Source organism: Pinus tabuliformis, chromosome J (assembly GCF_031772625.1).
Source record: "Pinus tabuliformis cultivar Carrire ecotype Pingquan chromosome J, CPIR1, whole genome shotgun sequence".
NCBI classification, from domain to species: Eukaryota; Viridiplantae; Streptophyta; class Pinopsida; order Pinales; family Pinaceae; genus Pinus; species Pinus tabuliformis.
Genome location: NC_142295.1, coordinates 414,910,239 through 414,925,672, shown reverse-complemented (window position 1 = coordinate 414,925,672; position 15,434 = coordinate 414,910,239). Strand labels below are relative to the sequence as shown.

Sequence of the window (15,434 nt, the reverse complement as noted above, 5' to 3'; positions counted from 1 at the left end):
CTGGGGTTGGCTAAGAGAGATAGAATCAATGATCGGGAGAGTAGCTGAGGGGCATTGAGTACAGAGAAACAGAGAAGGCGGAGATTGTGCCGGGAGAGCAGCACAGCAGCCAAGGAGAGTGATGCAGAGCCAGCAAGGGCTCACGCAGTGCCACGGAGAGGCAACCAAGTGTTGTGTAGAGCACCAGAGAGGCCAACGTATCTGACGCAGAGGCCCAGAAAACTGGCGCAAGGCCTCCTGGGGCTGACACAAGCCAAGTAAGGTTGATGCAGGGCTAGCATGAGATAGAGAGAGGCTGATGCAGTCCAGATTGGGCAGACGCTGGGGTTGCAGAGCAGTTTTGTGCTGAGGAGCTGGCAAAAATATTTTCTGGGGTTTCATCTAGGAGATTTCTCTCAAACTGTGAGGTCTAGCGGCTAAGGAAATTCTCTGTTGGGTAGGCCAGTTTTGGCACCCAAATTGTACTCTAATATTGCTTAATAAGAAAACCTTCAAATATCTCCCGCATTGGGTTTTTCCAGGGACATTGGTCCAAAAATAATGGTGTCATGTGGTGTGTTTGTTCTTGTTTCTTTTAGTTGCTGATCTGTAATATGTTGAGCATGCACTAGTGTTTGTTTTCAGTATTTACTTTGTAAATAACTTGTTATGTAACATAACAAGTAGGTAAGAATAAATCAGATAAAGTGCATGGAGGGTTTCTAACTATGTAAACTTAGAAACTTCAACACAATTAGCGTTTTTCGGAGCCAGAGCAGAAGGGCCTGCGTAGGGGTTGAGAAGACGACCTGTAGAGCCAGTTTCAGAAGCTGATTTCTATCGTGGTTTTATAGCGGCTACAACCAACCTCCAAAATTTTTCCTTCGCTTTGTTTTGGAGCCTCCCTCCTCTAAATATTAGGAGTTTTTCTTATTCATTCAAGTTTATATTTCACTTTGCAACTTGTGTTCGCTTACTTGCTTTGTTGACTAACCACAAGCTGACCCTGTGACTTGGTTTACATCTAGTTCTTGCATTGTCTTGGAAAACTACGCAATCCTAGAGGGCAACCCACCTTACTCTTAGGAATTGCGCAGAGCACTCCAACAGCATGCCTTGCTCTAAGGAATTGAGCAGAGCATGAGAGGCAGCTAGAGCCACTCAACCCAGGAATTGAGCAGAAGCATTCCTTCAGCTGCTGCCCAATGCATGTGTTGGCAAGTTGCCCGGTTCCCTCCAGAACTGCGCAATTTCTCCATGCGTGCATGGCAGCCTTTCCTGAAGAAGCAAAAAAAAAGAAAAAAACATCCCTAAAAAATAGGGATCTATTTTTAGCACTAGGAGTTACACTCAAGTCATTTTTAGAAACTTCTCGCCACTTGTCACTTTTTCCTAGATTTTTGGCATGTGCGTCATAAACCCTGAATCTACCAAATCTATTTAATGGACACCCCAGAGCTCATTCTACACATTTGATCTTGGAGCTCTGGCATTCCCGAGGCATCTAGGAACCTTTGGCACAATCGACACAACTTTTCTGGGTAAGTTTTGCTTTTCAAGTCTTTTGCTGCCTTTTTTGTTGCTTTTATATCCTTGGCTTGGTGAGTGTTGTTTTGCATGTTTTACTGAATGACCGTTGGCGTTTTAGTTTGTTTTAACTTGTAGAAGTGCTATTTGAAGTTTTGCATTTGTCTTTCTTGAGCGTCGCATGCATAACATTGTTTTTACACTAACGGTCGTCGTTGCGGTGACTCTCCCCACCAACTTCATTGTTCATTCGTTTGAATGATTCCTGCATTGGTTTTGATTGCATGCATGATCATTCATTCCTATTTGCACCATTCTTCACTCATGCATTCAGATCTACTCGTTTTCAAGTTTCTCTTGGGCAGATCTGGGCTGGCTTGGCTCAGATCTTGCTTTGCCTAGCATGCACTACATATTCCTAGATCTCAAGGCTTTGTCTTAGCTCTAGGAATTGCATAGAAGCTGCTTGTCACTGGCCTCCTGCTATGCTCTCTGCAGTTCTAGAAGACAGTGCCCAGTCTTTCCCACCAGGATTGCACAATGCGCAATCCGAGTCAACAATCAAGCTAGACTGAACTACGTATTGCACAATTCCAATCCACAGCCAACCTCACTAGACTGGGCTCTCCACAGTTCCAGTCAGCAGCACATCTCACTGGCAGCTAGGACTGCGCAATGCGTAGTTCCAGTGGACAGTCCCATAACTCTGAGAGTCACTACTGCGCAATCTTGCCCAGCAGTCACCCTACTTGTTGCATGATCGATCCTTGAAGTGATTTGTGTTTTTAAGCTAACATTTGCTTGCCGTGAGTGTTTCCTCTGTCTTCAGGGACATCATTTGTTGAGCAGTCTCTCAGCAGTACAGGCATCATGGTTTCCAAGAGAGCTGGATCAAAGGACATTGTATAGAGTAGCACTAGAGACGTGGTTGAACAGGTGCGAATGAACTTGCCCATCTATGCAGATGCATAGCTGTTCGTAGAGAAGGACAAGGCGCACTGACAAAACAAACTTCGTAGATACACGTTGAAGAAGCAAAGCAACTAGCGTATGATGAACAGGGCAGGTGCAGGTTCGGTAACTTGCTCAGCAGGTTGAGCAGTTGATTGAGGCAACAGACATGGAGACAGAACATGAGCTAAAAGACCAAGACATCGATCTCATGTCGAGGGCATCCGAGGTCGCACCACAGTCTCTGCCACCTCCATAATCACAACCAATCTCGAGCACGCAAGGAGAATTTCTTCTCCTTGATGATGATCCGGAGACGGATGTGTACAATCTGGCATTTGATGAATCACAACAGAGGATTGTACAAGCACGAAGAAAGTAGCTCCCAGATGGTCATACATCACCTGCGCACACAGAAGAAAGGGTGATTATACCAAATGTTAGAAGACATTCAGTTGCCATGGCTGAGGCTTTTAAGGCTTATGTAGAAGCCACGAGTTCAACGGTCAAGTTCTTGATAGTAGAGAATGATCGAATGGCGAAGGACTTGCAAGAGGCGAGGCATAGAACAAAGCAGTCCGGAGGATCCGCCATGACAGAAATGAAGAAAGCAATAGTGGCGGAGATATCAACTTTGGAGGCTACCATGCAAACAGTGTATAGAATATTTGTCACTGTGCACAAAGCGGTTATCCATCTATATGGCTTTCAGCAACAGCGCGCAGACAACCCAAACTCTCAAAGCCATTCACACTGCTATTGCGCACATGCAAGAATGGACCATGGGGTAGAAGGGAGCCCCACTTTACTTGCACAAGAGGATGAAGCCAGAGGATGAGTTAGACAAAACACGGATTCGGATGTTGATCTGGAACTATGAGCAGCTCCCTTCGCTCATCACTAACATTGAGGCTTCCTAGTTGTTCAGGAGTTTGGATGTCATAGTGTGAATGCACAAGATCCCTTCCATCAGAACCCTCACCCAGGCCATGAAGAAGAACCAAGTCATGTTGGATGTCGACAAGTACATAGAGTAGTTGATGCACGAAGCCACCAACGATGACTTGCAGCTCAACGCAGAGAACATGCAAAGGTATATCAATGGTCCAACCACACTCAGGACAGTGGTGCGCATGCTTCAGGATGAGATGGACAAAGGTTTTTGAACCATATACCCCGAAGCCATGGAGGCAAGAGTCCGCCTCAACAAAGATGTCACCAAACAGTACGGGGACACAATAACGTAGTACCAAGCTTGGTATCAATTCATCACTGAAGATCACCACGAGGAGGTTACTGAGTTGGTATTTCCCCAAGACCTCCAGTGATGTTATTTGTCTTGTCAGGTTGACTCAAGCCTATTTTTGTCCCACATGGGTATATGTGGAAATTGTATTATTGTGAACATGTTGTAAGTGAAATTCCAAGTGTCATTAGTCGAATGTGAACAATTACTATGTAATATGAAGAGTCATGAGGGTAGTCCAAGAGTTAAAGGGGAATGTCAAGGGTCACCCCACCCTTTGCTATATATAGAACCTCATAAATCATAGTACAGGCTTTTGGGAGCCAAGCTTTTGGCTAGGCATTGCTTCGAGAAGGCTTGGAGAGTATTGTGACAAGCTTTGGCTTCTCCATAGTGCAGAGCGAGTACATTTCTTTGCAGGAGCAGGCTGTGTTGACTGTAATGTTCCACTATTGGGGCTAGTGGTTGTCAATGGTGTATGTATGGATGGAACTTTCACTTAATGATATATAATAGAGCCAACACGTTTTCATGCATATGTTGTTATTGTAGTTGGACTATTCTGGTTGCTTTAGCAATGTATGTTATTTAACTTACGCATTTGTATATGAACTATTTTGTATTCAATTGTATGAATCTTTTTGCAAACGTGTTGTTGGTTTAACCCATCACTTTGGATTGTGGACTATTCTTCTCTCCAACTTGTGATGTCATTCAACTCGTGTGTTCCTTTCAGCCTGTGTATTGTTACAGGCTTCTAAGGGACACACTTCTTTTTTCCCTCCGTGTGTTAGAACCCCCATGCATATCACTTGACACTTTGCAAGATCACACACTTGCTTCCGACAAAGATATCACACTTACCTCTGCACACTATCGTAGTCAAGGAATTGCTTTACTACCCACTGCTAGGACTCCTACTCCAAACGGTCTGAGGTCTAATTGGGACTTCTTACCGGGGAGACCCACTGACATGTTGGCGGGTCCAACACTGTCAATATTTATGGCGCTAGAAGGAGGACCAGATGATAAGCTGAGTCCTCAAAGTCTGTTTTGAATCTCTGCACATTCTTCATGACTTACATTACAATTAAACCTCCGACATGTCTGTCTCATGGACATGATTTTGAAGTGTCAGAGGATCTCTTTAATGACTTGTCACGTAACACATATGATGGTGAAGGCAGAGCAACTTTTCTTAGTCACGGAGTTGCCTTCATGGGTTTCCGTGAAAGGAATGAAGTCCTCGAGGATGACATTGCCTGCTCGTTGTTCGCATTCACGCTCAGAGGGCACGCACTGTAATGGTGTGTCACATTGCTTGCAACCTCCATTCACTCTTATGATCAGATGATCGGAGAGTTGGCCCGTGCTTTCTATCATTATGATCGTAAAGAACTCAATAAAAAAATTCTAGAATTACGGAAAGCACCTGATGAATCCCTTTTGAAATTTTGGGAGCGCTTCCAAAATCTCACTTTTCAAATCCCAAAAGATGAAATTAATTGGAAATTTCTCAATAACAGATTTCAGTATCTTCTTCACATATCTGAAAATCGTCATGTGTTAGAATCATTCGAACCCCTCCCAACATACCTGGGTGTTAGCGCTGCTAAACCCAAGACGGACAAGGTTGTTGTCACAGGTGACCTCTTGGTCTTCTTCCCAATCCTCCATTGCATCTTCAACCATATCTCTTTACCATTTTCATGTTGCTTTTGTCAACCCCTTACAATGCTCCATACTTCTTTGGTAAAGTATCAATGCATCAAAATATGGGATATTGTTTCCGAGTTTTCTTTGCATAATGAGCATCTCCCAAGCGCTGGAGAACCTAATTCCAAACACTTGCTAGGTGTCAAAACCGTCCATCCAAGTGTCCTAGTTCAATTTCAGTTAGTCCAGTTTGGTCGAGTTTCACTCTAGTCATTTATCATTGAAGTTTCCAATGTAATCTTATTTAACTGATTCGTACTATTGAGAAGAGAAATCCTTTGCTCCCTAGTTTTTATTCCTTGTCATGGTATTAGAGCCCTAGGTCGCTTAAGACTCTAGAGAGAGCAGTGCTTCAAATTTTTTTGGGGTTTGCAAAGAAGAAGCAAGGGTCGTGAGAGGCCAAAGAGAAAGTGCGAAAGCAACTTGAATTCCACACCTTTGAAGAAGAGAAAGTGCGACAATTGTGCATCTATCAAGAGAGCCCAATGTGTCAGTTTCGTACCCTAGCAAAAAAGAAAATGCGCAAAAATGTCCAAACTTACAAAATTATTGAATTTTTAAAATTGACGCACCCTGTCAATCAAAGGAGTGCACAAAATTGCGTAGAGAACCTATTGAGAACTGTGCAAATGACGAAGCGGATTATCGTTTATGCCAAGTCCACTGAACGACAAATGAGTTTTTCTTTTCAAACTCCTCGTACTCTTTTTCATAGGCGTCACACGTTTTATTTGAAGTTTCTTTAGTATAAAACGACAAAGGCTCCAATGTATGGTAAATTAATTGGGTCACATATTATGTTTTAATGCCTTCGTTGAAAAGGCTCAAGTGTTTTCAAAAGCCTTTGATTTTTGTCATTTTGTCACTATTTTTTTAAGAGCGCTCATGAGTTGTGAAAAGGCACAACGATTTTTTTTCCCAAAAAAAAAAAAAAAAGGAGATTTTAAGGATTTTTAAAAGAGTTGGATTTTTGTTTCAAGGTATATTAAAAGGAGCCACGTTTATGAAAGTCGGAGATTAAAAAAAAAAAAAGAGTATGTTTGAGTGGTGAAGTATTCAAGTGGTATATTTGAGTAACAAATGTGAATCTATTTGGGATTCATGATTTTGTTTTTCTTCAATCAAGTGAAGGAGAATCTATTTGGGATTTTTGAGCCACCATTGCTACATGTTCCCACCATGAGCAATAGCCACAACCATTATTGTTAGAGTCAGAAGTTGTGTAGTAAAGAAGCCATTTTCTATGTTTGAAAACTAATTGGCTTGTTGAGCCGTAGTGCGCCAACATTCAACAAATGGAAAAATCCAAGACGCAAAAAAAATCGAAGCAATAGGAAGAGATGTTTGAATTTTTTATTGATGATGAGAAGCAATAGCTAGAATGAATGAATCAAAGACGACCAAGGAGGCCTAGGATACTCTTAAGTGGAGTTTTATGTAAAGGGGAGTAATCCAGTTGAAGATGAAGAGTTTGGTGAATCCCACTATGCTCAACCACAAGTGGATGATGAGTGAAGAATTTGCAGAAGAGGCAGAGAAGGAGCACATAAATGCTCGTGAATCCCAATATGCACAAGCACAAGTGGATGAAAATTTGGTGATTCCAGCAATAGAGCTTGTTGATGACAATTTGGTGAATCCAACAATAGAGCTTGCTAATGACAACTTGGTGATTCCAGCAACATAGCTTGCTGATGTAAATTTGGTGAATCCGGCAAAAGAGCTCGCTGATGACAATTTGGTGAATTCAACAACTAAGCTTGTTGATGACAGTGAAACTGTCATTGGAGCAGTGAATATTATGGTGAATCCAACAATTAATGTTGCTGATGTAAAATTTGATGAAGACTTGTTACTTCATGATGTATGGTTGCAGATGATGCAACAAAAACATGATATAGACATGATGCTATTTGGTGAGATAATCCCACTTGAGTCTGCAAACCAAGTGGAAGACAACCTATCTGCAACAACATAGGTTAGTAAAGAAGTGGAAGGGACAAAGACAGAGACAGAGGCAGAAGTAGAGCTGGAAGCGTAACAAGAGAAAGCTCTCACTACAGAGCAAAATGAACAGAATCAATGTGGTTCTGCAAATATTTTTAATTTTAACATTGATTTCTAATGTGCAGATAAACAGGACGATTATGAAGAAGAGTTAATTTTTTTGAAGCATGGCTTACAACACCATGCTTTGATAAAGTCTGCATAGAAGCTGCACAAATGAACGTTGGAGGAAACTTGGATGATAAAAACATCAATGAAATTTTCTAGTATTGGAGTCCTGAAGAGATGAAATTGTATTATGGACTTATCCTACAACATATTAATGGTGAAATATGTGGCAGTAGACCACATACAAGCCATTCTTTGAAGAAGTCTAGGACATGGCTAGACAACCTGGAACAATGGAAGACCTGCACCAACAAATGAAGAAACTAAGGTTTGAAGGATACAACAAGAAAATGTTGAAATAATTTAGAGGCCACATGAGCTAGAAGAAGAAAAGAAGAAAAGTAAATCTAGTTGAAGTCAAAGTTTTTACATTGTAAGCCTAGTTGGACATAGACTAGTAGATGTCTTAATTAAATTTTTATGTGGTTATAATTAAGGGGAGTGTTGGAGAATCTAATTCCAACCACCTGCTAGATGTCAAAACCGTCCATCCAAGTGTCCTAGTTCAGTTTCAGTTAGTTCAGTTTAGTTGAGTTTCACTCCAGTCATTTATTACTGATGTTTCCAATGTAATCTTATTTAATTGATTTGTAATATTGAGAAGAACAATCCTCTACTCCACAATTTTCATTTCTTGTCACCAAGCCCTAATGGCTTTTACATTGAGTATCTTAGTCAAAATTTCATTTTTAGAAGTCGCTTTATATGCATGTATTGTTTTTTCAGCGATTCCCTATGAGATAGATTATAGCAGCTGTGTGTGAAAGCAATTTTTTTCAACTTACTTTAAAATGAGTTAGGGTTATAAATGTCTTATCAATTATATAATTTTAATGAATAAATTATTAAAATTGTATATATTAGATAGTATGATAGCATAATTTTAATGTTACAATTTTTTTAAAAGTCTTAAATTTATTTATATATTTAAAAATAATACAAAATTATAATTTCAATAATAATTATATAATCAAATTTTAATGATAATAAAAAACAAATTCTAAAAATTTAATGTTCAAACTTAATAACTAACCTAATATATATTAAGAATAAATTACTAACACCATATATCATAAAGCTGCTCTTTATTTTGATGATATGCATTATTTCTGAAATTTTAATTTTATTAACAATTTTGTCTTACTGTACTGCTAATTTTTCGTGTCTGCAGAGATTTATCTTACAATCAGTTTTCAGGAGCTCTTCCAACATGGCTTAGTGACAATAATTTGAAAGTGTATGTAAATACAAATTCATGAATTGACTTTTCTGATATCGGTCTCCACTTTGCTTTTTTTTCCTCTTTGCTTATCGCGTCTCTTTATTTACATCTCTGTTATAATTATCATCTTCCTTGTTTACTAGTAAATGTTAGCATTTATTGTTGAGTTTCATGATGAACAATTCTTTTCCATCAACTATGCAGTACACATTATAATATGTAATATCATGATATGCAGGAATCTGGCGGGAAATTACTTCACAACAAATGAAACAAACAATAGGTAGCATAGCTACCCCTTTTTATGTCACATCACATAATATCGAGTTAATATTGAGAAATATCATTTTATTTCATTCATTGAAGGGAACGGTAATAGACTTTGATAGACTACAAAATCATCCATCTAATATTTTACTCAGGGGACAGGGCATGATTCTGCAACCTGTGTACTGATAGCTTGAATTTTAGTCTCTTTTATATATGTCAGAACATTAAGTGCTGTTTTTTTAAAGGTTAGAATCATCATAATTAATCATTATAATGGATGATTATCAACAAATTTGTTCATTGCAGATTTCCCGGGAGAGGATTAGATTGCCTCAGCGGACCTTTCCTTGCAATAAAGGAGCTCCCATTTGTGAGTTATTCTAGTTGGTTTTCTTTTAAGTACAATAAGTTGCTATTTGAAAAACTTCTGTATTTTACACATGTAGTCCTGTCAAAATAGGATTTAACACCTTCGAAGTTGCGGGTAATCGTTTGAGGAGATGAGCTTTTATTATTTAGTCTAAAAATATAGGGTTTACTTTATGTCGTGGTTAGTGATAATATCAATAATGTGAAATAAATAAATAAATATATCAATAATGTGAGAAAAATAAATAAATATAGCATAAATACATAAATATTTCTTATTATTGAATGATCATTCATGGTTCAAAGACAAATTTACAATGGAGTTTTTACCCATTTAAATGTGTTACATGTAATGTGTTACATGAAAAGAATACATGGGAAAAACCACGAGATATTAAAATGTGGACAGAAAATTGACTCTATGACCGAGTCAAGTTTCCCTAAACTATGCCAACCATTCCCCCCTTAAACTTGGACTTAGGGAGAATAACCTAGTCCCAATGAAGTATATGTAAAAAGAGTTACTATCCCCTAGAATGCATGGGTAACTACCCATTATATTTGTCAGTTTTCTAGGATACTTTTTCTTGTACATGATTCATCAACATTCTCACTAAGAAAATTCCTTGAAATGCAACAACTGGAATTAATTCTCCTAACTGATTATTCAGTTTATTAATTTTTTATTAATATCGAATTAATCACACTACAATTTTTTCACAAATAAAAATAAACGCTATGGAAATAAAAACGTTGGAAATTGAGAAATGCTAGCACACATAAAATTATGACACCGTTATTTATGGACAAATGTCCCCGGAAAAACCCAATGTAGGAAAATTGGTGCAGCAGTGAGGGTTTTTATTATTATGTAGCAGCAAAATTTTTTAGTACAACAAAATGTCGCCAAACTGGAGAATCTACCCAAGAGAAATATTGGCAAAAATATACTGAGAGATTTTACCCTCTCTCCAAGCCATCTCGGCACTTGACTGCCTCTAAAAAGCTAGTCGTCCAAACCCTTTGCACAGGCCTTGCATCACCTCTGTGCAAACCCTCTCACGTTCAGCTAGGAACTGCTACCAATCAAGTCATCCTATCTGTTGCTGCCTAGGAAACTGTCTCTTCGCCACTCTGGAAAATCTTTCGGGCCTAGGAACTAAAAACGACCTTCCCTTCATCCTAATCAACTGCTCTCTTGAAGCAACTGCGCAGTCGCTGCGCTGCTTCTTGGAGGAAAATTTTGCGTCCTCTTTATGACTCCGGAACTAGAAATTCCTTTGGAATATTGCTCTACAGCCCCTTTGTCACTTGCTACTCACCCAATGGCTCAATCTCCATTGCTGAGTCACTCCTACCACTGGGAATTTGAATTGCCTAGGCAATTGAATATTTGCACTGGTGTGTTCTCTATCTACCCATCGACCTCTTCTTGTAATCTCCAGTTGGGACTCTAACGACCACGATTAAAACTTAATCAATGGTTGAGATCATCTCCAAGTCGATCTGTGTGAGTTTCTAAAGAATTCTCACCTTCCTCAATTAATTACTATTAATTAACCATTTTTCCTAAGTTGGACTTAGGAAATTTTTAATTGTGTCAATTAATTTAATTGGGCCATTTCTTGGTGAAATTTTTAGAAATGATTTATGGGTTTTAGAAAACTCATGTGTTTTACCCTCTCCACAAAGTTTCGAGACTAGAACACCACCCAATGCTACAAAAACTAACACCCCTCTTTGCAAGGAAGGCGTTTTCTCCAACTAGTGTTGCATAACTATCATAACTGTTAGTTTTTGTAGCGTCTCATGTGTTCTTATCAGGAAACCTTGTGGAGAGACTAGAATACATGAGGTCTCCATAACCCATAAAACGTTTATGGAAATTCCACCTAGAGATGGCTTAATTAGATTATTAATTTATTTTTAATGTTTCCTAAGTCTAAAATTAGGAAAACTGGTTAATTAATTAGAATTAATAAAGTCAAGGTGAGAATTCTCTAGAAACTCACATGGTTCGACTTTGATATGATCTTTGCTCTTGATTAAGTTTTAATCTTGGCCGTTGGTGTTCCAACAAAAGATCATAAGAAGAAGTAGATGGGCACTTGAAGTATACACTAGAGCAGCAGTTCCTTGTGAAGATTGAGCTAGCAGCAGTAGAGTTCGAGCCAGAGAGGGACGCAGTGTCAGTGAGGGGAAGGGACAATGATCCAGACGAAGATTTCATATTTGGAGAGGGAACAACAAGAGGCTGATTTATTCCCAGTGCGGGCAACGAGAGTGTGAACAATGTGAGTGTAGGAATACGTGAGTGCGGAAACGTGCAAGTGCAGGAACACGTGAGTGCAAGAACGTGCAAGTGTAGGAACACGTGAGTAGAGGAACACGAGTGCAAGCAGTGCGAGTGTCAAGGTTTCTTAGGGAATATCTTTGCCAGATTTTCTTGCTGTGGATTGTCAATTTTTGGCATCTAGATTGTACTCAAAATTTCATAGCTACATAATAATAAAAATCCTCAGCTACTGCACCGGTTTTCCCAAGCTGAGTTTTTCTGGAGACATTTGTCCAAAAATAATTGTGTAAAATTTATGTGTGTGTGTGTGTGCTAGATTTTCTTAGTTTCCAACTACTTTCTTTTGCATTTTATTTGTGAAAATCACAGTGAATTATTTGGTATTTCAGTAGAAGACAATACATAAATTGTTAAATAAATTAACATTTAGAAAAATAATTTCTAGTTGCTATGATAGATGAAAATTTCACATGGTACCAAAGCATGACTCATTGTCGAGAATCGCAGAATCGGAGGAGAGAATTTCGCTTTTCAGAGGAAGCAAGAAGCCAAAATTGTTAGAAGTTGCGCAGTACCCAGACAGGCAGACCAAATTACTGGGGCTAGGGTTCAATTTTCAATTGCAGGTTGGAAAAAAAGTCGAGTTGTCCAGGATAGTGATTCCAACAGTTAGAGGGAGCAACAACAACATAAATTTTCGCTGAGTAGATTTCTAGTTGGACGCAAAGAGTTTTGAAGTTGTTTGCAGTTGCAGAATCAACATCAGGTGGAAGAGAAAAACACACACAACAGAGAGAGATTTCTCTCAGAGGGTTTCTAGCTTTAGAAGTCCAATTTTCCAGTTGCAGATGGCAATGGCAGCAAGTAAATTCTCTCACTCTAGAAGGGAGTGTGAATAATAGTGCTAGCAACCGAGCAAGGAAGAGAGGGAGGTTCTAGGTTTATTTTTGCCAGTTTTGAGTTTCCATATTTCTGCAGCTTTGGAGGGATGCCCGTATGAGATTGCCAGAAGAGGTCGTGCGAGTTAGCCAAAATGCAGATATGGGCAGCAGATCGACCTCCAGTTGCTAGAGACAAGTGCCGGAGGAAGTGCGAGTTGCAAAGAAAGGAAGGGTCCCAGCCACAGACTAGGCACGATAGGAGATAGTGGGGCACCAGATCCAAGTGGAGTAGGAGTATGAGACTCCAGTGTGCCAGATGGATAGGGTCCAGCGCAGTTGCAACAAGGACACTAGTCAGATTAGTTCCAAATTGTTGTAGTAGAACCATCACTCTTGCTATAAGGGTCCACAATATCATAGTAGCGGGTTGACTATGAGCAGATGCTGTGAAAATTTGGATGCCTAAATTTCTACTGTAGCAATTGATTAAGTTTCTCCTACTTGTTATTTTCTGAATCAAGTTACTTACTGTTTCCTACAGTAAATATCGAAACTAATACACTGCAGTCTACAACATTTAAATTATAAGCAGAAACAAGAAACTGAATAGGAAAGAGATACAACACATTTACACATTTATTTTTGGACAAATGTCACCGAAAAAACCCAATGCCGGAAAACCGGTGCAACATATCTGAGGGTTTTACTATTATGCAGTAGTGATTTATTAATACAATCTCTGGATGCCTTCCAGGCAATTCAGTTACAAAGAATATCACTGAAAAAGGATAAGTGAGGTTGCTTCACGATATCACTGGAAATCCTAGCTGATCCAGCCATTGAATGAGCTGCATCTGCATAGTCACTGCATCAGCCCAACATCACTCCTTTAGCTGATAAATCTGTTGCTTAGGAAATTCAATTTTCACCTCCCAAACTCACACCCCGACTTTCAGCTTCTGCAATTGATTCCTTTAGCTGATTTTCAGATTCCCTTTTGTCTTTTGTGCTGCCTATGCGTGTCCCTGCGTCAACCTCTCTAGCTCTGCGCTGCCACTACTGGATCTCTCTCTGCCTTCTCTACTGAGTATTCTCCGACCGGGAAAGATCTCACTTCGAATACTATCCCTGCCCCTCACTGCAAAAGATCATTATCGAAAATCTCTCCGGTAGCTGCTCTTCTTCAGAAAATCGAACTTATAATCTCCCCTCTGTGCGTTTTCCAAGTGCTCCTCACATCTCTTCTTATATCTTTCTCTTGGACAACCAACGACCCAGATTAACTTCTAATCAATGGCTCAAATTATTTTGGCTTGATCCTCATCCTTTTCTAGAAGTTACACTCACAGTTTAGATTAATACCCATTAATTATTTGAATTTCCTAAGTTTAGACTTAGGGTCCCATTAAAAACAATTAATTATTTTAATAAAACTGTCTCTAGGTGGAATTTCCCAAAATGATTTTTGAGTATTGGAGAATTCATGTGTCTAAGTCTCCCTGCAAATTTTGAGACTTAAAACACATCCGATGTTACCTGAAGTCAACACTCCCTCTTAGCAAGGAATGTGCTCTAGCAATGCAACCTGCTGATGCATGACTCTGTTCTGTAACATCTCCTTCTGTGCTGCTGATGTCTGACATCCTGTCCACCAACTACTGCGCAAATGCTGCATTTGTACTACTGCTGACCCTGCTACTGTCAACACTGCATTCATACTGCAGCACCCTCTCAATTTTGCATCCCTGTTGCTGCTGGCACTACCACTGCCACTGCCAATACTGCATTTGCACTGCAATCTCCTCCAGCTGCTGCTACTACATCAGCAATGGGGAAGCATCGCAAATTACTGAACTGGTATTCAGTATGATGCATCTCGTGGCTGGAGTTCTGACTCTATGCTGACCCTTTGAAGCCTCTTCGCTGCTGTTGACCTTTTCTCTATGCAGAGGAGTGTTGTGGCAGGGAGTGCAACACTAGAACATAGTCATCGCTAAGAGGGATAGTTTTTGTAGCATCATACGTGTTCTAGTCACAAAACCTTGTAGAGAGGCTAGATCGCATGAAATCTCCATAACCCATAAATTGTTTCTAGAAATTCCACCTAGAGATGGCATAATTAGATTATTAACCTAATTTTTAGTGTTTCCTAAGTCTAAACTTAGGAAAATTGGTTAATTAATCAAAATTAATTAAGTCAAGGTGAGAATTCTCTAGAAACTCACTTGGATAGACTACGATATGATCTTGGCCTTTGATTAAGTCTTAATCTTGGACATTAGTTCTCCAATAGAAGATTATAAGAAGAATTCGATGGACACTTGGAGAATACACCAGAGACACTAGAGCAGCAGTTCTTTGTGCAGATCGAGCTAGCAACAGTAGAGTTGGAGCCAGAGAGGGACGTAGTGTCAATTAGGGTAAGGGAAAGTGATCCAAAGGAAGATTTCTAGATCTGGAGAGGCAGCAACAAGAGGCTGATTTATTCCCAGTGCGAGCAGCTCAAGTGTGGGCAACGTGTGTGCAAGAACGCGCAAGTGGAGGAACATGAATGCGGGAATGAGCAAGTGCAAGAACATGCAAGTACAGGAACGCGAGCGCAGGCAGCACGAGTGTCGGGGTTGCTTAGGGAAATCTTTGCCAATTTTTCTTGCTGTGGATTGCCAGTTTTCGACATCCAGATTCTACTCAGAATTTCACTACGGCATAATACTAAAAACCCTTAGATACTGTACCGGTTTTCCCAAGTTGGGTTTTTCTGGGGACATTTGTCCGAAAATAATTGTGTAAAATTTATGTGTG

The 15,434-nt window shown here is 39.6% G+C and overlaps 1 protein-coding gene across 7 annotated transcripts in view; it reads left to right on the top strand.

Annotated features, from left to right (window-relative positions):
• Positions 1-15,434, top strand: part of LOC149227595 (putative LRR receptor-like serine/threonine-protein kinase At1g56140) — a 174,617-nt gene that overhangs the window by 115,221 nt on the left and 43,962 nt on the right. For 6 of the 7 annotated variants that reach the window (XR_016247807.1, XM_089377827.1, XM_089377823.1 and 3 more), the window contains 3 exons: positions 8,766-8,831; positions 9,055-9,099; positions 9,393-9,456. Coding sequence is in view for 6 of the 7 variants with exons in the window: in XM_089377827.1 (XP_089233953.1) it covers positions 8,766-8,831; positions 9,055-9,099; positions 9,393-9,456 (175 nt within the window). In the remaining variant the exon portion in view is untranslated. The remainder of the gene's footprint in view (positions 1-8,765; positions 8,832-9,054; positions 9,100-9,392; positions 9,457-15,434) is intronic. The other variant, XM_089377822.1, reaches the window with a different exon arrangement.